Genomic DNA, 26,642 nt, shown 5'->3' on the forward strand with positions numbered 1-26,642 from the left:
ATCAAAAGGCGTTTGATAAAGTGCCACATAATAGGCTTGTCAGCAAAATTGAAGCCCATGGAATGGGCAGTATGGATATAGAATTGGCTAAGGGACAGGAAACTGAGAGTAGTGGTGAACGGTTGTTTTTCAGACTGGAGGGAGGTGTACAGTGGTGTTCCCCAGGGGTCGGTGCTGGGACCACTGCTTTTCTTGATATATATTAATGACTTGGACTTGGGTGTACAGGGCACAATATCAAAATTTGCAGATGATACAAAACTTGGAAGTGTAGTGAACAGTGAGGAGGATAGTGACAGACTTCAAGAGGACAGAGACAGGCTGGTGGAATGGGCGGACACGTGGCAGATGAAATTTAATGCAGAGAATTGAAAAGTGATACATTTTGGCAGGAAGAATGAGGAGAGGCAATATAAACTAAAAGGTACAATTCTAAAGAGGGTGCAAGAGCAGAGAGATCTGGGGGTATATGTGTACAGGTCATTGAAGGTGGTAGGGCAGGTTAAGAAAGTGGTTTAAAAAGCATACAGGATTCTGGGCCTTATAAATAGAGGCATAGAGTACAAAAACAAGGAAGTTATGTTGAACCTTTATAAAACACTGGTTCGGCCACAACTGGAGTATTGTGTCCAATTCTGGGCACTGCACTTTAGGAAGGACGTGAAGGCCTTAGAGAAAGTGCAGAGGAGATTTTCTAGAATGGTGCCAGGGATGAGGGACTTCAGTTACATGGAAAGACTGGAGAAACTGGAGTTGTTCTCCTTAGAGCAGAGAAGGTTAAGAGGAGATTTAATAGAGGTGTTCAAAATTATGACTGGTTTAGATAAAGTAAATAAAGAGAAACTGTTCTCATTGGCGGAAGGGTCGTGAACCAGAGGACATGGATATAAGGTGATTGGCAAAAGAACCAAAGGCGACATGAGGAAAATCTTTTTTACGCAGCGAGTGGTTATGATCTGGAATGCACTGCCCGAAAGGGTGGTGGAAGCAGATTCAATCATGGCTTTCAAAAAGGAATTGGATAAATACTTGAAGGGAAAAAATTTGCAGGATTACAGGGAAGGAGCGAGGGAATGGGACTAACTGGATTGCCATTCTGTGATTCTATGTATGGTTTGTTATTGCAATGCATAATGTACATTTTGAAACTGTAATGAATCATGTACAGTTTAATATTGTAATGAAACATGTACATTTTGATATTGTAATAAATAATGCACAGTTTAAAATAGTAATGCAACATTTACAGCTCAATCTTTAATGCATCAACTACAGTTTAACATTGTAATGCATCTTGCACAGTTTGATATTTTAATGAATCATGTAAAGTTTGTAAAGGAGTGTAATGCATCATGTTCAGTTTGATATTGTAATGAATCAAGTATAATTTAATATTGTAATGAATCATATTCATTGTGATATAATCAAACCTGTTTATTCTTATAGTGTAATGAACCTTGTTTATGCTGATATTGTAATGAATCATGTTCATTTTGATATTGTAATGAATCATGTACATTCTTACGCTGTAATGAATTGTGTTCATTCTGATACTGCAATGAATCGAATTCATTCTGATTTTACAATGATTTGAGTTGATTCTGATATTGTAATAAATTGTATAAATTCTGATACTGTAATGAATTATGTTCAGTCTGATATTGTAATGAATCATGTTCATTGTGCTATTGTAATGAATTGTGTACATTCTGAAACTGTAACAAATTGTGTTCATTCTGAAATTCTAATGACTCATGTACAGTTTGATTTTGTAATGAATCATAGACAGTTTAATATTGAAATGCATCATGCACAGTTCATAAGAACATAAAAACATCAGAAATAGGAGCAGGAATAGGCCATATGGCCCCTCGAGCCTGCTCCACCACTCAATCAGATCATGGCTGATCTTCGACCTCAACTCCACTTTCCCGCCCGATCCACATATCCCTTGATTCCCTTAGAGTCCAAAAATCTGTCGATCTCAGCCTTGAATATACTCAATGACTGAGCATCCACAGTCCTCTGGGGTAGAGAATTCCAAAGATTCACAACCCTCTGAGTGAAGAAATTCCTCCTCATCTCAGTCCTAAATGGCCGACCCCTTATCTTGAGATTATGCCCCCGAGTTCTAGACTCTCCAGCCAGGGGAAACAATCTCTCAGTATCTACCCTGTCAAGCCCCCTCATAATCTTATATGTTTCAATGAGATCGAACGCTGGAATCATGTAAAGTAGGGAGAAAATGGCTTCAATCAGTGTGCAACGCTGATTTAAAGTGATAGACACCATTTTGGGACTTAACGCTCAACTCAACGCATGGTCTTAACCCCGACCATCTGAACATGTCTTCGAGTGCCTGGAGGACCCCCCATCAGCGCTATTTAAAAGGACCATGCAGGATTTACAGGTTAGTGACTGGATTATTGCCTCTGGCTGCCGAGACATTTGTAACTGTTTTTGGAGGTCTCCTAGACTTGGGACGTGGGGACATAGCCTAACAGTTAGAGCCAGGACGTGCAAGAGTGAAGTTAGGAAATGCTTCTACACGCAAAGGGTGGGAGACGTTTGGAACACTCTTCTACAGACAGCAGTTGATGCTCGCTCACTTGTGAATGTTAAATCTGAGATTGATAGATTTCTGTGAACCAAGGGTATTAGGGGACATGGGGCTAAGACGGGTATATGGAGTTAGGTCACAGGTCCACCATGATCTCATTGATTGGTGGAACAGGCTTAAGGGTCTGAATGCCACTGCCACTTGCTGCCTCTTGATATGTGCCACCTTCTCCTGCAAGAAAGTGAGGCGTGTGCCTGGATGATGTGCCTGTCATGGTTGAATAGCTGCCAGTGTGTGTGGCCTGTGAGTTGTGGATGGGCGGCTTGAAACAGTGGTAATGTGTGAGGGTGAGAGGAAGCATCTGATTGGAAGAGTTGAGTACTGATGGAAAGAGTTTATTGGTATGTGGGTGATGGGGGTGTCGTGTGTGGTGTAGTTGGTAGGAGACGCCACTTGACAGTTGACCTCACTCACCTTGACCACTCATGTCAAAGCATTGAACTTCTTCCTGCACTGCATCCATGTTCATGATGCTGTGCGCCTGGCATTGACTTCATCCCCCGCTGCCTCCCACTGCCTTTTGGATATATGTCTGGAGAGACTCTTGTCCCACCCCCTGCGGATATAGGATGTCCCTCCTTCTGTCCACCTCTTGCACCAAGGTCTCTAGTGCATTAACAGAGAACATTGGTGCACGCACTCTCGCAGGCCTGGTACCAACTGATCGGCAGATTGGTGAGGTCTGGTGTGCAGATTGGAGGATGTGGGATTTAGGAGTGCGCAACCTTTATTCAATGTTTTATCATACTCAACACCAACAACAGCCAATCTCCGGACGCCATCCTACAACTCATCCGCTTCATCCTGGATCACAATGTCTTCACCTTCAATAACCAGTTCTTTACCCAAACACACGGAACAGCCATGGGGACCAAATTTGCACCCCAATACGCCAACATTTTCATGCACAAGTTCGAGCAGGACTTCTTCACTGCACAAGACCTCCAACCAACACTATACACCAGATACATCGACGACATTTTCTTTCTATGGACCCACGGCGAAGAATCACTGAAGAGACTACATGATAACATCAACAAGTTCCATCCCACCATCAAGCTCACCATGGACTACTCCTCAGAATCAGTTTCTTTCTTGGACAAACGAATCTCCATCAAAGACGGGCACCTCAGCACCTCACTCTACCGCAAGCCCACGGACAACCTCACGATGCTCCACTTTTCCAGCTTCCACCCTAACCACGTCAAAGAGGCCATCCCCTATGGACAGGCCCTGCGAATACACAGGGTCTGCTCAGACGAGGAGGAACGCGATGGACACCTACAGACGCTGAAAGACGCCCTAGTAAGAACGGGATATGACGCTCGACTCATCGATTGACAGTTCCGACGGGCCACAGCAAAAAATCGCATAGACCTCCTCAGGAGACTAACACGGGACGCAACCAACAGAGTACCCTTTGTCGTCCAGTACTTCCCCGGAGCGGAGAAACTACGCCATGTTCTCCGCAGCCTTCAACATGTCATCAATGACGACGAACACCTCGCTATGGCCATCCCCACACCTCCACTACTCGCCTTTAAACAGCCACCCAACCTCAAACAGACCATCGTTCGCAGCAAATTACCCAGCTTTCAAGAGAACAGCGTCCACGACACCTCACAACCCTGCCGCGGTAACCTCTGCAAGACATGCCAGATCATCGACACAGATACCACCATCACACGAGAGGACACCACCCACCAGGTGCATGGTTCATACTCCTGTGACTCGGCCAACGTTGTCTACCTCATACGTTGCAGGAAAGGATGCCCCAGAGCATGGTACATTGGCGAGACCATGCAGACACTGCGACAACGGATGAACGGACACCGCGCAACAATCGCCAAACAGGAGGGTTCCCTCCCAGTCGGGGAACACTTCAGCAGTCAAGGACATTCAGCCACCGACCTTCGGGTAAGCATACTCCAAGGCGGCCTTCGAGACACACGACAACGCAAAATCGTCGAGCAGAAATTGATTGCCAAGCGAGGACGGCCTCAACCGGGATCTTGGGTTCATGTCACGCTACACGTTACCCCACCAGCGAACAAATGTTATCTGTTTTTAATATAACGGGTCATTTGCTGTCTTTTCTATGTTTCTACCTCTCTATCTCTGTTTTTTTTTTTGTTTGTTGTTTTTTTTTGGTGATTTGTATATTCTGTGAGACCTGGCAGGTAACACCTGTCTGTCTGCACACTGATTGCCTTGGCAACGGGCAGTTGAAAAAACTGTCTGTACTCACCAAGCATTGTTCTGTGAATTATAAATGTGACTTCATTTCGAGGATTTCATTTTCACATCGTTCACCTGAGGAAGGAGGTAGCCTCCGAAAGCTTGTGAATTTAAAATAAAATTGCTGGACTATAACTTGGTGTTGTAAAATTGTTTACAATTATCATAACTCATCAGTGTGTAAAGATAGGGATGGGATCTGCATCTGTGTTTCACGTGTGCGATGTCTGATCTCTGTTCAGACTCCATGCAGACAGGAGACTGTTATTTTCAGCAAATAACAGGTACCAGCTACCTTTAAGAGATTTCTAAGAAACATCTTCCCTTTAAGAGATGGAGCTCCCACTGGTGGTGGAAAGTGTGAATTGCATTGATTCCAGGTGCAAGGCCTGGAGAGGAACGCTGATGGCAGGTGAGTGCTCCCTTGGGACCAAACTTGTGTCTTACCTGCCCAGGGTCCGTCGGGCGCGGAGTGTTAGCGCATCGCGTTACCATCACCCAGAACGGACCCTTAACCAAGTTTTCCCCCAAAATATTTGTTTAACGCCTCTGCCATTTCCTTATTCCCCATTATAATTTCTCTTGTCTCTGTCTCTAGGGGACCCACGTTTACTTTCGCTACGCTCTTCCTTTTTACAAACTTGTAGAAACTCTTACAATCCGTGTTTATGTTTCTTGCTAGTTTACTCTCATTCTATTTTCTCTCTTTTTATCAATTTTTTGGTCGTCCTTTGCTGGTTTCATAGAGTCATAGAGTTATACAGCACGGATAGAGGCCCTTCGGCCCATCGTGTCCGCGCCAGCCATCAAGCCCTGAAGGCTTCCTACTCTTCTTGGCAACATTAGCTGCCTCTTCCTTTAATCTAATACCATCCTTAACTTTTATATTCAGCCACGGATGGATCACTTTTCCCATAGAGTTTTTATTTCTCAATGGAATGTATATTCATTGAGAATATTGAAATATTTCTTTAAATGATTGCCATTGTTTATCTACCATCATACCTTTTAATCTAATTTCCCAATTTATCTTAGCCAACTCATCCCTCATAACTATGTAATTGGCTTTATTTAAGTTTAAGACTCTAGTTTTGAGTTTAAGACTCGAGTTCGGTATTGTAATGAATCATGTTTAGTTTGATTCTGTAATGCATAATGATATTGTAATGCACATGTGCAGTTTGCTAATGTAATGAATCATGTACAGTTTAATATTGTAATGAATTATGTACAGTTGGATATTGTAATGAATAGTGTATATTTTGATAATGTAATGAATCATATACAGTTTAATTCTGTAATGCAGCATGCACAGTTTGATATTGTAATGAATCATGTGCAGTTTGATATTGTAATGAACATGTACAGTTTGATATTGTAATTCTTAATGTACATTTTGTTATTGTAACGAATCATGTACATTTGATATTGTAATGCATCATGTACAGTGTAATATAGTTGTGTACAGTTTGATACTGTAATGAATCATGTACAGTAATCAAGCTGTGGCCTAACTAGTGTTTTATACAGTTCCAGCATAACCTCCCTGCTCTTATATTCTGTGATGTGGAGATGCCGGTGATGGACTGGGGTTGACAATTGTAAACAATTTTACAACACCAAGTTATAGTCCAGCAATTTTATTTTAAATTCACAAGCTTTCGGAGGCTACCTCCTTCCTCAGGTGAACGATTCCACATCGTTCACCTGAGGAAGGAGGAAGCCTCCGAAAGCTTGTGAATTTAAAATAAAATTGCTGGACTATAACTTGGTGTTGTAAAATTGTTTATACTTATATTCTATGTCTTGGCTAATAAAGGAAAGTATCCCTTTTGCCTTCTTAACCACCTTATCTACCTGTCCTGCTACCTTCAGGGATCTGTGGACATGCACACCAAGGTCCCTCACTTCCTCTACACCTCTCAGTATCCTCCCATTTATTGTATATTCTCTTGCCTTGTTTGCTCTCCCCAAATGCATTACCTCACACTTCTCCAGATTGAATTCCATTTGCCACTTTTCTGCCCACCTGACCAGTCCATTGATATCTTCCTGCAGTCTACAGCTTTCCTCTTCGCTATCAACCACATGGCCAATTTTTGTATCATCTGCAAACTTATTAATCATGCCCCCTACGTTTAAGTCCAAATCATTAATATATACCACAAAAAGCAAGGGACCCAGTACTGAGCCCTGCGGAACCCCACTGGAAACAGCCTTCCAGTCACAAAAACACCCGTCAAAAATTACCCTTTGCTTCCTGCAAGGTTCACTAGATCGATTCATGGGATGAGAGGATTGAGTAGAATGGGCCCATACTCTCTGGAGTTTAGAAGAATGAGAAGTGATCTCATTGAAACAGATAAAATTCTTAGAGGGCTTGACAGGGTGATGCTGAGAGTTTGCTTTCCCTGGCTGGAGAGTCTAGAACTAGGAGACAGAGTCTCAGGATAAGGGGTCGGACATTTAAGACTGAGATGAAGAAAAATTTCTTTGCTCAGAGGGTTGTGAATCTTCGGAATTCTCTACCCCAGAGGGCTGTGGATGCTGAGTCGTTGAGTATATTGAAAACTGAGATCGATAGATTTTTGGACACTAAGGGAATCAAGGGATATGGGGATCGGGCGGGAAAGTGGAGTTGAGGTTGAAGATCAGCCACCATCTTATTGAATGGTGGAGCAGGCTCGAGGGGCCGAATGGCCTACTCCTGCTCCTATTTCTTACGTTCTTATGTTCTTTCAAGGAGCTTGCACAGGCACGATGGACCGAATTGCCTCCTTCTATGCTGCACCTGCTATGTTCAATTTAATATTGCAATGTTCATTCCGATATTGTAAGCATTGTGGACAGTTTGATTTTGTAATGAATCGTGTACATTTTTATATTGTAATGAATCATTTGGTTAATATTGTAATGCATCATGTAGATTGATATTGTAATGCATCATAGTAAATTATTGTAATGCAGTGTAGTTTGATATTGTAATGCAATATATAGTTTAATATTGTAATGCGTCATGTACAGTTTAGTATTGTTGACACGGTTGGCCACACCATCCTCCTCCAACACTTCTCCATCGTCCCGTTGGGTGGGACTGCACTCACCTGGTTCCATTCTTATCTATCCAGTCGTAGCCAGAGAATCACCTGCAATGGCTTCTCTTCCCACTCCCGCACCGTTACCTCTGGAGTCCCCCAAGGATCTAGGGGAGAGTTATAGAACAAAGAGATCTAGGAGTACAGGTTCACAGCTCCTTGAAAGTGGAATCACAGGTGGATAGGGTGGTGAAGAAGGCATTCAGCATACTTGGTTTCATTGGTCAGAACATTGAATACAGGAGTTGGGATGTCTTGTTGAAGTTGTACAAGACATTAGTAAGGCCACACTTGGAATACTGTGTACAGTTCTGGTCACCCTATTATAGAAAGGATATTATTAAACTGGAAAGAGTGCAGAAAAGATTTACTAGGATGCTACCGGGACTTGATGGTTTGACTTATAGGGAGAGGTTGGATAGACTGAGACTTTTTTCCCTGGAGAGTAGGAGGTTAAGGGGTGATCTTATAGAAGTCTATAAAATAATGAGGGGCATAGATAAGGTAGTCAAAATCTTTTCCCAAAGGTAGGGGAGTCTATAACGAGGGGGCATAGATTTAAGGTGAGAGGGGAGAGATACAAAAGGGTCCAGAGGGGCAATTTTTTCACTCAAAGGGTGGTGAGTGTCTGGAACGAGCTGCCAGAGGCAGTCGTAGAGGCGGGTACAATTTTAGAGTCATAGAGTCATAGAGTTATACAGCACGGATAGAGGCCCTTCGGCCCATCGTGTCCGTGCCAGCCATCAGCCCTGTCTACTCTAATCCCATATTCCAGCATTTGGTCCGTAGCCTTGTATGCTATGGCATTTCAAGTGCTCATCCAAATGCTTCTTGAATGTTGTGAGGGTTCCTGCCTCCACAACCCTTTCAGGCAGTGAGTTCCAGACTCCAACCACCCTCTGGGTGAAAAAGTTCTTTCTCAAATCCCCTCTAAACCTCCCGCCTTTTACCTTGAATCTATGTCCCCTTGTTATAGAACCCTCAATGAAGGGAAAAAGCTCCTTAGTATCCATCCTATCTGTGCCCCTCATAATTTTGTACAGCTCAATCATGTCCCCCCTCAGCCTCCTCTGCTCCAAGGAAAACAAACCCAATCTTCCCAGTCTCTCTTCATAGCTGAAGCGCTCCAGCCCTGGTAACATCCTGGTGAATCTCCTCTGCACCCTCTCCAAAGCGATCACATCCTTCCTGTAGTGTGGCGATCAGAACTGCACACAGTACTCCAGCTGTGGCCTAACCAGTGTTTTATACAGCTCCATCATAACCTCCTTGCTCTTATATTCTATGCCTCGGCTAATAAAGGCAAGTATCCCATATGCCTTCTTTACCACCTTATCTACCTGTTCCGCCGCCTTCAGGGATCTGTGAACTTGCACACCAAGATCCCTCTGACCCTCTGTCTTGCCTAGGGTCCTCCCATTCATTGTGTATTCCCTTGCCTTGTTAGTCCCTCCAAAGTGCATCACCTCGCACTTTTCCGGGTTAAATTCCATTTGCCACTGTTCCGCCCATCTGACCAACCCATCTATATCGTCCTGCAGACTGAGGCTGTCCTCCTCGCTATTTACCACCCTACCAATCTTTGTATCATCAGCGAACTTACTGATCATACCTTTTACATTCATATCCAAGTCGTTAATGTAGACCACAAACAGCAAGGGACCCAGCACCGATCCCTGTGGTACCCCACTGGCCACAGGCTTCCAGTCACAAAAACAACCTTCGACCATCACCCTCTGCCTTCTGCCACTAAGCCAGTTTTGTATCCAAAGTGCCAAGGCACCCTGGACTCCATGGGCTCGTACCTTCTTGACCAGTCTCCTGTGGGGGACTTTATCGAAGGCCTTACTGAAATCCATGTATACCACATCCACTGCGTCACCCCCTCAAAAAATTCAATCAAATTAGTCAGACATGATCTTCCCTTGACAAAGCCATGTTGACTATCCCTGATTAATCCTTGCTTCTCCAAGTGGAGACTAATTTTGTCCGTCAGAATTTTTTCCAATAATTTTCCTACCACTGATGTTAGGCTCACTGGCCTGTAGTTCCCCGGTTTTTCCCTACTCCCCTTCTTGAATAATGGTATTACATTAGCGGTACTCATGTAACTGTCCAAATGCTTTAAAAATTATGTTTTAGCCACTACAGGTAAAGAGAAAACTAAAAGATGTAAAGAAATTATATTAGGAGAGAAGAATTGTGCGAGAAAAAGATTAGAGCAGAAGGACAGGTTAGGGTGTGTGGCCCAAATAAGTGTTCTTTATACAAACGCACCAAGTATAAGGAACACATTGAATGAACTGCAGGCACAAATTCAACTTAGTAATGGCTACAGTGTCGTACCCTCAGACACGGCTCCAAGACGGTCAGCACTGGGAACTGAATATACCAGGTTATAACTGAATATACCAGGTTATAACTGAATATACCAGGTTATAAGGTCTACAGGAGGATGGGGAAACTGGTAAAGGGGGAGGAGTAACCTTAGGTGATTAAGGACGAAATTACTTCAATGATAAGACGATATAACGAGAGGTAAGCAGAGAGTGGAAACTTTATGGGTAGAATTAAGAAATAGAATTAAGAAAAGGACTATAGTGGGAGTTGTGTATAGGCCTCCTGGTAGCAGCGGTGAAATGACAGAATGTATAAATGCAGAGATTAAACAAGCATGTAGCAAAAGCAGGGTGGTTTTAATGGGGGGGTTTTAACTTTCATACAGTAATAATATATAATATTGTAATGAATCATGTATAGTTTGATCTAGTAATGCAGCGTGTAATTTGATATTGTAATGAATTGCATTTATTCTGATATCACACCACTATTACAAAGGAGGTTAAGGGGAGATTTGATCGAGGTGTTCAAAATCATGAAGGGTTTTGATAGAGTAAATAAGGAGAAACTGTTTCCAGTGGCAGAAGGGTCGGTAACCAGAGGACACAGATTTAAGGTGATCGGTAAAAGAACCAGAGGTGACATGAGGAAACATTTTCTTACGCAGCGAGTTGTTATGATCTGGAATGCGCTGCCTGAAAGGGCGGTGGAAGCAGATTCAATAGTAACTTTCAAAAGGGAATTGGATAAATACTCGAAGGGGAAAAAATTACAGGGCAATGGGGAAAGAGTAGAGGTCTGGGACTAATTGGATAGCTCTTTAAAAGAGCCGGCACAGGCATGATGGGCTGAATGGCCTCCTTCTGTGCTGTACCCATTATGATACTGTGTACAGTTTAATATTGTAATGCATGTACAGTTTGATGTTCAATAAATTCAGCAGCAAAATCAGTAAAAGCTGCAGGGAAAATCCATTGACGTTATATGCTTTTATTTTATTATTGATTTTAATACTCCTCAGAAATACAGTATCAAACTTTCTCTTCTTGCGTGTGTATAGAGCACTTAACCTGCATCAAACAGATCTGTACAGTACATCAGTGTAATCTGTCAGCTGCTGTGAAACTGTCCCACACAGGGACTATGGGATGGTAGGCAGCGGAGAATGAATACATTGATTCTTAAAGCTATATTTTGCTATTCAACTGTTCAACTTTGATATATTTTCTTCGCAAAAGCCTGGGATGAGACCCAGACCGTCCCACCACACGCTGCAATGGGGACATCGCAGGTTCCCCACAATTCCTGGAAAGCGACAAACTACAGGTAAATCTGGTGAGATAAAACTCTACAAAGTTTCATAGAATCATGGAAAATTTACAGCACAGGAGGAGGCCATTCGGCCCATCGTGTCCACACCGGCCAAAAATGAGCCACCCAGCCTAATCCCACTTTCCTGCACTTGGTCCGTAGCCCTGTAGGTTACGGCACTTCAGGGGCACATCCAGGTAGTTTTTAAATGAGTTGAGGGTTTCTGCCTCTACCACCCTCTCAGGCAGTGAGTTCCAGACCCCCACCACCCTCTGGGTGAAAACATTTTTCCTCAGCTCCCCTCTAATCCTTCTACCAATCACTTTAAAATCCATGCCCCCCTGGTTATTGACCTCTCTGCTAAGGGAAATAGGTCCTTCCTATCCACTCTAACTCGGCCCCTCATAATTTTGTACACCTCAATTAAATCTCCCCTCAGCCTCCTCTGTACTCGATCTCTCCCCACCTTTCTCCCTCAGTGTAATCTGATGAACCTGCAGGATATCAATCGCACATCACCCACCGCGGCCCAATCCATTCCACTGACACTCTCAGAGTCCCAGGACCCGCCCAGTGCTGCCCCTCTCCCGACTCTCTGCTCCGAGGGGCTTCTCTCACGATGAAGGATTGGGCAATCTAGTCCAATCCCACGCTCACCCAACGTCTATACACAAACCGAGTCCAGCTGGGATCAACAGAGAGTGAAATAGGGGAGAAACAGTGGCTGATTTTCCCTTCCTAACCCAGGTGGAACTAACTGGACCCCCTACTGTCCCGGCTCAGCACAGATCAGCTCTGTGAGTTCAAACCATCGAGAGGGTTCCAGAAGTCTTTCTAGAAAACTTGATCATAAATGTCCAGGTTCTACTTACACCACTAACCAGTACTCAATCTCCCTCCCCTTACACCACTAACCAGTACTCAATCTCCCTCCCCTTACACCACTAACCAGTACTCAATCTCCCTCCCCTTACACTGTTTCAATGGGCTGCAAATTTATCGTGATATTTTTCTATAATTTTCACACTCGTTACATCACAAAAATCATAAATTAAACAAAAAACTGGTATAAATATCATACATCAGGACCCGACCGACAGGGAAACTAACACCTGAACATAACCCACTGGCGACTCCCCCTCTCGCCAGTTATCCAGTCACCCTGAAGAGGGATTCAGTATATCCCGAAATATCACCTGTACGTAGTTCCGACGAGTCGGGCTCAGGATGGGGCCTCTCTCCACATACTCCGGATTACTCTTTCCCAAAATGGGAGCTTTTTAAAGTATTTTTTTTTACATTTTCTTGTGTAATAAAACTCTCGAGGCCAAGATAGAGGCAGCAGCTCCCAGCCGTGCTGCTCTAAAAACCGGCTGTGAGGGGGGGCCAGCGAGAGAGCAGCCCCCTCCCTGAGCGAGCGTCCCTCCAGGTTTCCCTTCCTCTTCCAGTGGGAAGTTCCCACATTATCCTATTAATAATGCTGAAGGGGTTGAGCTGAACTCTGACCGCTGGGTGAGGAGAGTTTGCCCCATGACCAGGAAGGGGCCAAACTCCCATTTTCCCCATCACTACAGTCCCCACCTTGCATGGCGATTGGTCCCCGTAGCCCAGCCCCCTCCCAACAAACAAACACACCAAGAGGCAGCTCGGTTTCATTCTGTGTCGAATCCTTCCACATAAACACAGCTCTGTAAACATTAACTGTTTGTTTTCTGCACTCTGAGGTCTCCTCTCTCTGCCCCACCACTTCGAACACAGCAAATCTACTGACATGAACTCAACACTGGAGCTGACCCTTGGTGAGTGAGGCTGAAATGATCAGTGGATCCCAACACGCTGCATCATGTGGATGAATAGCGATGGCAAAGGCCACAAAATAATCATCAGTCACAAAGAGGGCAGGAGTTAAATGGGCAAATCAGAAACATTTTCTTTTTGAAGAGGCGGTAGGTGCTGTCGATCGGCTTGTTACAAACTACAGTCAGTAGGAATGACCATGTCTTTTTATTCTCTCGCTGTATATAAACATCAGATCCTGCTCCTCGTTAAACTCGCTGTTCATGACTCGGGGCCATGGGGGCTAAGTTATCCTTTGGGCCGATGTCCTGCTGTGACCCACTCTCATAGGCACTGTCCACTGACTGCTTCCCATCTGCAAGAAAAAAAAACATTCTTTAAATCTCACTATGTGCGGTACCAACAGATCAGGAGTCACAGACAGAGGGGCAAAAGGGTCGTCCCCACTGATACAGCCCCAACCCCCTCACCCCAGTCTCCCCACTGATACAGCCCCAACCCCCTCACCCCAGTCTCCCCACTGATGTAACCTCAACCCCCTCACCCCAGTCTCCCCACTGATACAGCCCCAAACCCCTCGCCCCAGTCTCCCCACTGATACAACCCCAAACCCCTCGCCCCAGTCTCCCCACTGATACAGCCCCAAACCCCTCGCCCCAGTCTCCCCACTGATACAGCCCCAAACCCCTCACCCCAGTCTCCCCACTGATACAGCCCCAACCCCCTCACCCCAGTCTCCCCACTGATACAGCCCCAAACCCCTCACCCCAGTCTCCCCACTGATACAACCCCAAACCCCTCGCCCCAGTCTCCCCACTGATACAGCCCCAAACCCCTCACCCCAGTCTCCCCACTGATACAACCCCAAACCCCTCGCCCCAGTCTCCCCACCGATTTAACCCCAAGCCCCTCGCCCCAGTCTCCCCACTGATACAGCCCCAAACCCCTCGCCCCAGTCTCCCCACTGATACAGCCCCAAACCCCTCGCCCCAGTCTCCCCACTGATACAGCCCCAAACCCCTCGCCCCCGTCTCCCCACTGATACAGCCCCAAACCCCTCGCCCCCGTCTCCCCACTGATACAGCCCCAAACCCCTCACCCCAGTCTCCCCACTGATACAGCCCCAAACCCCGCTTTCCTTCTACATGCTGTCACGTCGTTGTGTCAGAAACCTTTTACTTTGCCAATAAAATGTTAACCGTGCACCGCCTGCCTGTGACTCAGGCCTGCAAAGTAGAACAGCTTCTACCTCCAACACCACAGTCAACAGATCGACACCTTCCCTGGGAACAGGAGGAGGCCATTCAGCCCCTTAAAGCCTGTTTCAATTAGATCATGGCTGATCTGTACCTCAACTCCACCACAGCAACTGCAGCCGTTCAAGCACTGGACCATCAGAGATGAGGACTTCTGCAGGAAACATTACTAAAGGTGTCCCTGGAGCTCCCCTCTGGTCCTGGACTGATGGGACGTGTGCTGGCTCTATGGTTTTACGTGAGACAAGTTTGGGAAATCTCAACCCAATTTGGAGTCCGTAGATTAACGAGCACAGAGACATTGCTCCTTCATTCCATCATCCCCAACAATAGAATAGATACCTGAGGTCTGAAGTGTTTTATAGATCTCCGTTTTCTGGATAATATTCACCGCTTCCTCCAAGCCCAGCCACTGTAGTGCGTTCATTAATTGTTCGATCGTTCCACCTGAAATCTGAAGAAGGATAAACTCTTCAATACTAGGCTGGCAAAACTTGGAAGTGTAGTGAACAGTGAGGAGGATAGTAATAGACTTCAAGAGGACAGAGACAGACTGGTGGAATGGGTGGACACATGGCAGATGAAATTTAATGCAGAGAGAAGTGCGAAGTGATACATTTTGGTAGGAAGAACGAGGAGAGGCAATATAAACTAAAAGGGTACAATTCTAAAGGGGTACGGGAACAGAGAGATCTGGGGGTATATGGGCACAAATTGCTGAAGGTGGCAGGACAGGTTGAGAAGATGGTTAAAAAGGCATACGGGATCCTGGGCTTTATAAATAGAGGCATAGAGTACAAAAGTAAGGAAGTTATGTTGAATCTTTATAAAACACTGGTTCAGCCACAACTGGAGTATTGTGTCCAGTTCTGGGCACCACACTTTAGGAAAGATGTGAAGGCCTTAGAGAGGGTGCAGAAGAGATTTACTAGAATGATTCCAGGGATGAGGGACTTCAGTTACACGGATAGACTGAAGAATCTGGGGTTGTTCTCCTTAGAACACAGAAGATGGGGGGAGGGGGGTTGATAGAGGGACAAGACAGAGTAGATAAAGAGAAACTGTTCCCATTGGCAGAAGAGTCGAGAACCAGAGGACGCAGATTTAAGGTGTTTGGCAAAAGAACCAAAGGCGACATGAGGAAAAACTTTTTTACGCAGCGAGTAGTTATGATCTGGAATGAGCTTCCTGAGGGGATGGTGGAAGCAGATTCAATTTCAAGAGGGAATTTGATAAATACTTGAAGGAAAAAATTTGCAGGGCTACAGGGAAAGAGCGGGGGAGTGGGACTAACTGGATTGCTCTTGCAGAGAGCCGGCACGGGCTCGATGGGCTGAATGGCCTCCATCTGTGCTGTAATCTTTCTATGATGCCATGATTATATTAACACGTTCAAAACCATTTCAGGCTCCCTCAGTGAGCAAACACACGGTCACTGGATACTCAAGTGTACAAATTCACAGGTCTGAGACGGGGTCTGGGGTAAGAGCAGGGGTATGGGGGGACAAGTTGCATAAACTTGGTTTGTATTTCCTAGTGTTTAGAAGATTGAGGGGTGATCTGATCGATGTATTTAAAATGTTAAAAGGATTTAGTTGGGTAGAGAGAGAGGAACTCTCTCTGGTGGGGGAATCAAAAACAAGGGGGCATAATCTTAACAGAGCAAAATCAGAAAGTACGTTTTCTCACAAAGGGTAGCAGTAACCTGGAACTCTCACCCCAAAGGCTGTCTTAATAATTTAACCCTTTAAGACCTGGTATCATTCTGGTCAACCTGCGCAGCACCCCCTCCAATTTACCTTTCCTGAGGTGCAGTGCCCAAAACTGAACACAGTATCTCCAGATGGGGTCTGACCAAGGCTCCATACAACTGAAACATCATTTCCACCCCTTTGTAAATACTTTTCGTACCTGTGCAGTAGTTTTTAAGTGATTTGTGTGCATGGGCACATGGGGCTCAATGTTCAAATTAAAGAACGGGCGGGTTGGGGGCAGGGGGGCATTGACAATTGCCATCATTTCAGACCCGCCCCCAACCCGCCCATTTCCAGTTTTCACCGGGGCGGGACGAGCGACCAACCCGCTCCCAGGAGGCGGGTCGGGCCTTAAAACTTTTCAAGGAGGCTTCAGGCCTCCATTTTTCACTATTTCCTGATTTCAACCCCGGGGGGCCGGGAATCCCGAGCTTTCTGTTTGACGCTTCGTGAAAGGAGGCGAGACGGCCCGAGACGGCAGGTAGGTGCCTAGAAAGGCACAGCTTGTGGGCCCGGAGGAGCAGGAGTGATTCCCCCCAGGCCCAACAAGCCTACATGCACCGACCCCCCAACAATCGCGGACCCACGACATGCGATGGCAGACCTCCCCCTGATGGCGGACTACCGACCGCGCGACCCCCCCCACTCCGATCCCCCCACCCCACACTGATTCTCTGACCCCCGACCCTCCCCCTTCAATGATCGCAGACCCTCACGATGACCCCCGATCCGGATCCCCCCTCCCGTGACTGACCTCCCAATCCCAACCCCCATGACTCATGACCCCCATGCCCACCTATGTCCACCCAAGCCCCCCCCATCCACACAAAGACTTACCTGAAGATGTCCTCTCCCTGGCTGGTCTCCCGTCCGACTGAGACTAGCCAGTCAGTTGGACAGGAAACCGACAAAAAAAGATGTCCTTACATCAAAATCGTAAGGACATCTGGGGTACTAATGGGTTTCCTGATCACAATTTGACCCCTCCGCCCCCTTCCTGGTCCCGTTTTAAAATCACCCTCATAATCTCTTTGCGTCTCTACAGCTCTTAGTCCCTCACTATCACTGAGAGGGTGCAGAACATTTTGAGGGGGGAAGGAGGAACAGCCAGAAGTCGTGGTCCATGTGGGAGCCAATGACATAGGAAGGAAAAGGGTCGAGGTCCTGCAGTCAGAGTTTCAGGAGCTAGGGAGAAAGTTAAAAAGTAGGACCTCAAAGATTAATGGAGTAATCACAAATGCCTTCTGGAAGTTCATCTAGATAACTTCCATAGGCACTCCCCTATCTACCACGGGCTTCAATGGGAGAGTTAGGATACTGGAGGGATGGGCTTCAAAGGGGCCGTAGGGTAGCAGGGGGGTGTGCTTTGATGAAAGACTTAGGGTACTGGAGAGATGGGCTTCGATGGGAGAGTCAGGGGACTGGAGAGATGGGCTTCGATGGGAGAGTCAGGGGACTGGAGGCGGCTAATTGTAGCACCCTCTACAGTTGAGTATTTAGCACGGACCAGAAATCAAACTAGGGACCTTCTCACTCGTGTGAGGCTCAATGGACCAATTAGGGAACTTTCTATCAAACATTTTTGTCACATTAGACCCTGGAAGACCCAATTACAGAACTGAAGGGAAAGCAATCAAAGTGAGATTAACTTTTTAAAAACAAATCAAACTTTTTCAACTTGTGTGTCCAATGGAGTCACAGCCTGGTCAACAGAAGTGAGCAATGAATAAAATAAACAGCTAAACATACCTCAAAATTATCCAAAAGTGACTTGCTTGGTGACTTGGCACTTTTGAGCAGCTCGGTAATGGAGCCAAGATTCAGTTTCCCCGCCAGCTTCATCCAGTCCTCCCCCGATACCTCCTGGTTTAACACTTCATTCAGTTCTCCCAGGGCTTCGGAACCTAAAGATGCAATACTGCCTGCAAAGAAAACAGGCCCAGCTTTTAGTTTGCAGTCTAAATAATCAGGGGTCCATAAACACATGGGGAGGCAAGTTACCCAGACTATTACTGGACAGACTGGGATTGGTTGTTACTCAGGGGCAGGAATTGGCTAACGTTTTACCCAATCAAAAACTGGACTGGGGCAGGGTACGAAACTGGTCCAATCGCACGAGCACAAACTGCTTGGCTGCCAATAAGTAAAAGCAAGCTGGGCCTGCGCACGCCGGTGAACGCGAACCGGGCCCCGCGCACACGCCGGTGAACGCGAACCGGGCCCCGGCACACATGTACACAGCCATTCCTTAAATGCACCAGTCAAAACTGCTCTTTATTTCTCATTTCTCCGAATGACTTAATGCTCTGCACCAGAATGTGCAGTAATGGACAGGCGACTAGTGAAAGGGCAGCTCACACACAGCTGGTGTGAGGAGCGTCAGTGTCCCACTGACTGAGGCCGATCATACTGTGCACGGCCGGTACAGTCTCTCCACTGCTCACTCTGAATGAGTGTGTCAGGTTCAATCAGCGGTTGCATTTTCCCGAGTGAGAAGGTTGTGGGCCAAGTCGCAGTGCACTTACCCAAGGCTAGCGGTAAGTGCAGTGCTGAGAGTGCGGGAAATTCCAAGGTCCCGTTTGTCAAATAAGACATTAAACTGAGGTCCTGTCTACCTTTTCATGAAGATGCAAAAGATCCCATGGCATTGTTCACAGTAGAGCAGGGAGTTCTCCCGGTTTCGTGACTGACCACCTCACTCAACGAACATCAAAACCAGATTATCTGGTCATTCACTTTGATTGTTGAGTGGGATCTTACCATGCGTGTGTGTATAAAACACTTGAGGTACCACAGAAATTTCCAGCACAGAATTTGGCCCATTGCGTCTGTGTCAGCTCTTTGTTCGAGCAACTGAATACTAAGCCCACTGCCCCGCTCTCTCCTGTATCTTCCTCTGTTTTGAATGTTTATCTGCTTTTCCCTTAAAAGATGCAGTGGTCCCTCTCCCTCAGCCACTCCCAGTGGCAGTGCATTCCATGGTCCAACAACCAGGTAAAGAAATTTATCCTAACCCCTCTCCTCACTCTGTGACAATTTTAAATTGATAAACCCTCGTCACTGACCAGAGGAAATAGTCTTTCCCTATTCACTATCAAAACACTTCATAGTTTTAAAACTTCTATTAAATCATCTCTGTTCTAGTGGAAATAATCTCAGTTTCTAAAGCCTCTCCTTCTAACTACAGGTTCCATCCATGCAGGTATCCTTTCTATAATGGGATGCCCTAATCGGCACACAGTACTCTAACCATGGCCTGATATAAATTCATTACTTTTCTACTCAATGCCCCTATTTCTAAAACACTGCTGTTGGTGTTTATGTGATAGATTTATCGATCTGCGCCCAGGGTATTAAGTATTGAACAATGAGCTCAATAATATTCCAGAGTATATGCGACTCAACCAAAGGTACAATTCCAGACTTTTTAAAACTTCTCCTACAACACTTCCCATAACACCACAAAACAGGAACACAACACACTACCCTTTCCTCAATAGCGGACAGTTTTATTTCTTGTCACGTGAACTTCTAGCTGGGAATCCCGACCTGCTATATCCTAATTCCCAGCTCAGGCCCAGACCTACCCTGACTGACCCTGTCCTTCCTGACCTCAGGAGCCTCACCAGACGACCCCGGCATCTACTCCCATTGAACTCGTGCAGAATAGGTGAGACCAATCACTGAAATGTCCAAAGTAACTTCCACTGTCTGAAACACCCTGGTTCAGACACCCCATCTGAATGTCCATCTGTATCGTCCAGCCCTGCTGCCCTGTGAATTTAACCTCTGGAGAGCAGAGTCTAACTCAATAGTAGCATTTTTAGCAAGATCCTGCAGGTACAGATAAGCCTTTGCAGAGGTGGGAGAGAGATCAGATCCCTCAGAGCAACTGCTCAGCAAGCCAGCAGTTTGTCCCGGGCGAGGCCAGAGGGACAAACAGTTAATGAGATCAGGTGTTAATGAGATCTGACAGTTAATGAGATCAGGTGTTTCAAATGTGGTGAGGTAGATCACACACGACTCACCGCTGGTCTCGTAGAAATCCTGTGATGTAAATCAGGCGGCAGTGTGAGCTGGTTAGATGTGAGAGGGTTGGTCATGTGGTGACTGCTGATGTCGATAGCTTGACACCTTGTCTTCACCTGGTCACGGTGAATGAGAGGCATGAAGGGGGTTAGGAGACCCCGACTGCTCTTTCACACTAGTACACGACGGCCTGGTCTAGGACCACCCATTATGTAAAGGGCAAAGTTGCCCATGTTTGAGGAATGTGGATGACCAGGGCAGCATCCGTGGCCAGAGTCTGGCCGGATAATTCTGGTTACACAGTGCGAGCTTGTTCATTTATGGCATTCAAAGCTTTGATAGGGAGTGATGTAGAGATTAAGGGGACCTGAGAGAAGGAGAGAGGAGATCAGGGAAATGAATTACAGGGCCAGACGTATTGGCAGTTCAGACAAAAGGTGCTGACCGAATTTTGAGAGGTCTGAAGCTCCTCTCACCTGAAGCAACTCAGGGGGTGAAGACGGTTCAGGAGGAGGGCTCGCTGGGTGAGCTCAGAGCAACGCTGGCGGGCAGCACGCTGAGTCATTCCAGGGATATACTGTCCAGGGAGGCATGGTTAGTCCAAAGTGAGGAGGACCGAAGGGGCGCAGCTGGACAGCCGCTAGCAAGGGCTCAGGGAATGGCAGGCAGCTGACCCTTGGCTCACAAACTGACCTTAAAGAAACCGTATCCTGGGGGCATTCAATCACACGGGGACACTGTGTTTGGGAAGCAAGTCCGCACCACACCTCAGGCAGGATGAAATAGCTCGATGTCTCTTACCTACTCGTGAGGGGCAGGGCAGGTCACATGGTATCACGCCAGGTTTGGGGGAGGCCATTCATTGGGAGTAGCTACTACCTCTAGGTGGCAGATGGACAGGCAAACGTTGCCTGTGGCAGAACCCGGCGACTACTCCCAGACAAAGCTGGGGCGCATGGTAATCGGTGCACAGGGGTCACACAGGCAATGAGGGGCTTGTCAGATGGGGCAGGAGTACCCATAGTATGTGGAACTACAGTTGGCACAAGGGTCAAACCCCAGGCACAGGGGTCAAAGCCCCAGGCACAGGGGTCAAAGCCCCAGGCACAGGGGTCAAAGCCCCAGGCACAGGGGCATGTTTCCAACGCAGCTCCTGCACCCCTGGGTCCTGGGACGCAAGATCTTTCCGAGTGAGTCACAGGGCTCACAAGCGAGGGACCTTCCGCGGGGGAGGGAGACACCACGTTTTGGGAACTTCGATCATTTTTTTCCTTCATGGAAAGGATTTGGGATTGGGTTATACTTAAATGTTGTCTTTTATAACAAAGGGAATTTATGCAGGTTTAAAGAAAATGCCACAGGCTGCGGACTCTGAAAGTCTGTACTGAAGCCAGACGAGCTGGTTTGTGGACTGTCACAGTCCACAGTCTAGTCCAAACTGGTCAACGATCTCATCCCAGGCCCATCGAGTCAGAATGGCCCCACTGCCTAAACCCGCACCCTAATGGGGGGAATGGGAGGGGCCTACTGACGAATCACTGCTTGCTGGAAGTTAGCGTCACAGCCCTCCCCCTGGCTGGGAAGGGCCCCCTAGGGGACTAGAGGGGCAGGTCTCAGGTCCAGGGCTGGAAGCTAAGATGCAGGAGCCCAGTTTTTGCAGTTAGTTGTCTGAGAACAAGTCAGGCAGCTGTGAAAGGGAAAAGGCACACAGTTTATTATATATTTTCCCCATTTATTGGGGAGAGAAGTGAGATTGAGTTAATGAAGTGGAATTTGCTGTGACTGTTACTCTAACTTCACTTGCTGTCCGTGTAATGAAGCAGCTGAACGATTTGTATCCTCCCAGTGTTCAATTCAAAAGATTGGAGAGGTTCAGATCAGAAAGGGTTCCCGCCATTACATTCCCAGGTTACACGATACTGGCAGTGCCTGCGCACTTGTGAACACAACACACGGGGACTGTTTACAGGAGGGAGCAGTACTGCTGGACCTGAGAGAATCTAGTAACAGTGTCAGCCCCAACATTATAATACCCTCCCTTTAATGTTTCAGTTTAGTTTTAATCTTTCCAGTTATCCACAGAAAACTCCATTCTTTGATGCACTCTCTTTACACCTTAAAAGGAATATATTAATTTTGTACTCTCTCCATCTTACATTGAAGATTTCTGATCCATCGACTTGTTTGCTAACTTTTCTGCCCAGTTAATTTGGGCAGAATTATCTCAACCTTTGCGTATTTCCAGTCCTGCACCCTTATAGAGTAAAAGAATCTTACAGCTCAGGAGGAGGCCATTTGGCCCATCGTACCTGTGCCGGCTCTTTCAAAGAGCTATCCAATTAGTCCCACTCCTCTACTCTTTCCCCATAGTCCTGCAAATTTTTCCCCTTCAAGTATTTATCCAATTCCCTTTTGAAAGTTATTATTGAATCTGCTTCCACCACCCTTTCAGGCAGTGTATTCCAGATCAGAACAACTCGCTGAGTAAATTTTTTTTCTTCATCTCACGTCTGGTTCTTTTGCCAATTACCTTAAATCTGTGTCCTCTGGTTACTGACCCTCTTGCCAGTGGAAACAGCTTCTCTCTATTTACTCGATCAAAACCCCTCTTAATTTTGAACACCTCTATCAAATCTCCCCTTAACCTTCTCTGTTCTAAGGAGAATAATCCCGGCTTCTTCAGTCTCTCCACATAATTGAAGTCCCTCATCCCTGGAACCATTCTAGTAAATCTCCTCTGCACCCTCTAAAAGGCCTTGACATCCTTCCTAAAGTGTGGTGCCCAGAATTGGACACAATACTCCAGCTGGGACCTAACCAGTGTTTTATAAAGGTTTAACATAACTCCTTGCTTTTGTACCCTATGCCTCTGTTAATAAGTCCAGGATCTCATATGCCCTTTTTAACAGCCTTCTCAACTTGTCCTGCCACCTTCAAAGATTTGTGTACATACACCCCCAGGTCTCTCTGTTCCTGCACCCGCTTTAAAATTGTACCATTTAGTTTATATTGCCTCTCCTCATTTTTCCTACCAAAATATATCACTTCACACTTCCCTGTGTTAAATTTCATCTGCCATGTGTCTCCCATTTTACCAGTCAGTCTATGTCCTCCTGGAGTCTGTTACTATCCTCCACATTGTTTACTACATTTCCAAGTTTTGTGTGATCTGCAAACTTTGAAATTATACCCTCTATACCCAAGTCCAGGTCATTAATATATATCAAAAAGTGCAGTGGTCCTAATACTGACCCCTGGGGAACACCACTGTATACTTCCCTCCAGTCTGAAAAACAACCGTTCACCACTACTCTCTGCTTTCTGTCCCTTAGCCAATTTTTATCCACGCTGCCACTGTCCCTTTAATCCTGTGGGCTTTAATTTTGCTAATAAGTCTATTATGTGGTATTTTATCAAACGTCTTTTGGAAGTCCATATACACATCAACCGCACTGACCCCATCAGCTCTCTCCGTTACCTCATCAAGGAACTCAATCAAGTGAATAAAGTTAGAACCTTAGTTAGACCACACTTGGAGCACTGTGAACAGTTCTGGTCTCCGAGGAGAAGGTGCAAAAAAGATTTATTAGGATGATAGCAGAACTGAGAGGATATATTTATCAGGAAAGGCTGAACAGGCTGGGACTCTTTTCTCTAGAAAAGAGGAGACTGAGGGGTGACCTGATCGAGGTCTTTAAGATAATGAAAGGGTTTGATAGGGTAGACGTAGAGAAGATGTTTCCACTTGTGGGGGAGACCACAACTAGGGGCCATAAATATAAGATAGTCACTAATAAATCCACTGGGGAATTTAGGAGAAACTTCTTCACCCAGAGAGTGGTGAGAATGTGGAATTTGCTACCACAAGGAGTAGTTGAGGTGAATAGCATAGATGCATTTAAGGGGAAGCTGGATAAACACATGAGGGAGAAAGGAATAGAAGGATATGCTGATAGGGTGAGATGAAGAGGGGTGGGAGGAGGTTTGTGAGGAGCATAAACACCAGCATAGACCTGTTGGGCCGAATGGCCTGTTTCTGTGCTATAAATTCTATGTCATTCACCTCACTTCATTTCCCAGAACTAAATCAAGCAATGCTTCCTTTCCTTGTTGGATTAGAAACAGACTGATTTAGGGAGTCTTCTCCACTTTGACCGCATGCATTAGATTTATTCCAGTCTATCTCAAGTAGATGAAAGGCTCTATGTCGATGCAAACTCCTTTGCTTTTTAACCAGGCTGGCACAGTGTATTGTCAAGGCCACAAACCAGAAAACCCACTCACATCCGGCAGCTGAGCTGATGGGCGGGATTGAAATGTGTGCCTTGGAATGGAGACCAAATTCTGAACAACAACCCTGCTTGTTCGACAGAAAGAAGCAAAGGACCAATAGCACAGGGCCCCCGAGCCCAGTGGCTCAGGTCCCATTGGATGGGACGTGGGGCACTTAATAAAAAAAAATCAAAACCACGGGCAGCTGTGCAGAAAAGTCCCTCATCTGCTCGGCTCAGAGTGGGAGACACATCTACTCACTGAGCCCAGAGTTCCCAGGCCCAGGGTGGAGGCTGAGTGCATGCAGGTACCTTGTGGAACTTCAGTCGACAATTGATCCTGTTCCTTCCTTTTCCAAGATTCTCCCAATAAAATATCGTGAACCTGAACGGAATGTGAGAGAAAATCGATCAGTTTCAATACAAGGGATCAATGGGAACATTTACACCAACAAGAAAAGGCCCATTCAATTCAAACTGAATTGAGATTTTACTGTACAAAAATACAAAGCTCATGCAGCTTTTCATTTCCCACACCAGCCATCTTGGCGTTTGATTACCAATCAACAAATCATGGCCAGTTTTTAAAAGGAGAATATATCTAAGTTTGCTGATGACACTAAGTTAGGAGGCACAGTAAATAGGAACATAGGAACAGGAGTAGGCCATTCAGCCCCTCGTGTCTGCTCTGCCATTTGATAAGATCATGGCTGATCTGTGATCTAACTCCATATACCTGCCTTTGGCCCATATCCCTTAATACCTTTGGTTGCCAAAAAGCTATCTATCTCAGATTTAAATTTAGCAATTGAGCTAGCATCAATTGCCGTTTGCAGAAGAGAGTTCCAAACTTCTACAACCCTTTGTGTGTAGAAATGTTTTCTAATCTCGCTCCTGAAAGGTCTGGCTCTAATTTTTAGACTGTGCCCCCTACTCCTAGAATCCCCAACCAGCGGAAATAGTTTCTCTCTATCCACCCTATCTGTTCCCCTTAATATCTTATAAACTTTGATCAGACAAATAGTGAAGATGGAGAAGAAAGTTACAAAGGGACATTGGAAGATTAAGTGAGTGGGCAAAACGGTGGCAGATGGAGTTCAATGTGGGGAAGTGTGAGGTCATCCACTCTGGACTTAAGATCGATCAGAGTATTTTCTAAATGGTGAGAAACTAGAAACTGTGGAGGAGGAGAGAGATTTAGGGGTCCAAGTACATAAACCACTATAAACTAGTGGACAGGTACAAAAAATAATTTAAAAGGCTAATGGAATGTTGGCCTTTTGGAAGTTACGTTCCAGCTGTACAGAGCTCTGGTTAGACCCCATCTGGAGATACTGCGTTCAGCTCTGGGCACCGCACCTCAGGAAGGATATATTGGCCTTGGAGAGGGTACAGTGCAGATTCTCCAGAATGATACCAGGGCTTAGAGGGTTAAATTATAAGGACAGGTTGGAATACACTAGGCCTGTATTCCCTCGAGTATAGAAGATTATGGGGTGATCTAATTGGGGTGTTGAAGATGATTAAACACTCTGCTTCCTCCTCGGGTTGCCCACATACCTTCTGGCTGCCAGCGATGTCGAGGGGTGTGTGCCCACGGCAGACCCCAGGATCCAACTCATTTTCCTCGTCAGAGTCGAGTATGGGCTCGTAGTTTTCTGCATTTGGATCAGCTCCTGGTGTTGGTGGCGACAGGGTGGGGGGGGAAGAAAGAAGAAAGGGGATTAGAGGTCAAATACAATTCCCAGTCACAAATGTACTCTGCACCTCCCACAGATTGGCCAGCCTGACAGTGGACAGTGGCACCAACCAGTTACTTGACCCGGGGGGGGGGGGGGTGGGGGTGGAGAAAGAGAGACGACGATGGATGCCGGGGGGAGGGAGGAAGAGGGGTAGACGGGTGCCGGGGGGAGGGAGGAAGACGGGTAGAC

The 26,642-nt window shown here is 46.1% G+C and overlaps 1 protein-coding gene across 2 annotated transcripts in view; it reads right to left on the reverse strand.

Annotated features, from left to right (window-relative positions):
• Nucleotides 1-11,267: 11,267 nt before the first annotated feature.
• LOC137304205 (nuclear factor NF-kappa-B p100 subunit-like) overlaps nucleotides 11,268-26,642 on the reverse strand; it is a 118,379-nt gene continuing 103,004 nt past the window's right edge. For both annotated transcript variants that reach the window (XM_067972766.1, XM_067972767.1), the window contains 5 exons: nucleotides 26,272-26,387; nucleotides 25,024-25,096; nucleotides 18,161-18,333; nucleotides 15,000-15,111; nucleotides 11,268-13,756 (listed from right to left, as the gene is read on the reverse strand). In XM_067972766.1, coding sequence (XP_067828867.1) covers nucleotides 13,650-13,756; nucleotides 15,000-15,111; nucleotides 18,161-18,333; nucleotides 25,024-25,096; nucleotides 26,272-26,387 — 581 coding nt within the window. In that variant the 3' untranslated portion in view covers nucleotides 11,268-13,649. The remainder of the gene's footprint in view (nucleotides 13,757-14,999; nucleotides 15,112-18,160; nucleotides 18,334-25,023; nucleotides 25,097-26,271; nucleotides 26,388-26,642) is intronic.

Source organism: Heptranchias perlo, chromosome 36 (assembly GCF_035084215.1).
Source record: "Heptranchias perlo isolate sHepPer1 chromosome 36, sHepPer1.hap1, whole genome shotgun sequence".
Classification (NCBI taxonomy): domain Eukaryota; kingdom Metazoa; phylum Chordata; class Chondrichthyes; order Hexanchiformes; family Hexanchidae; genus Heptranchias; species Heptranchias perlo.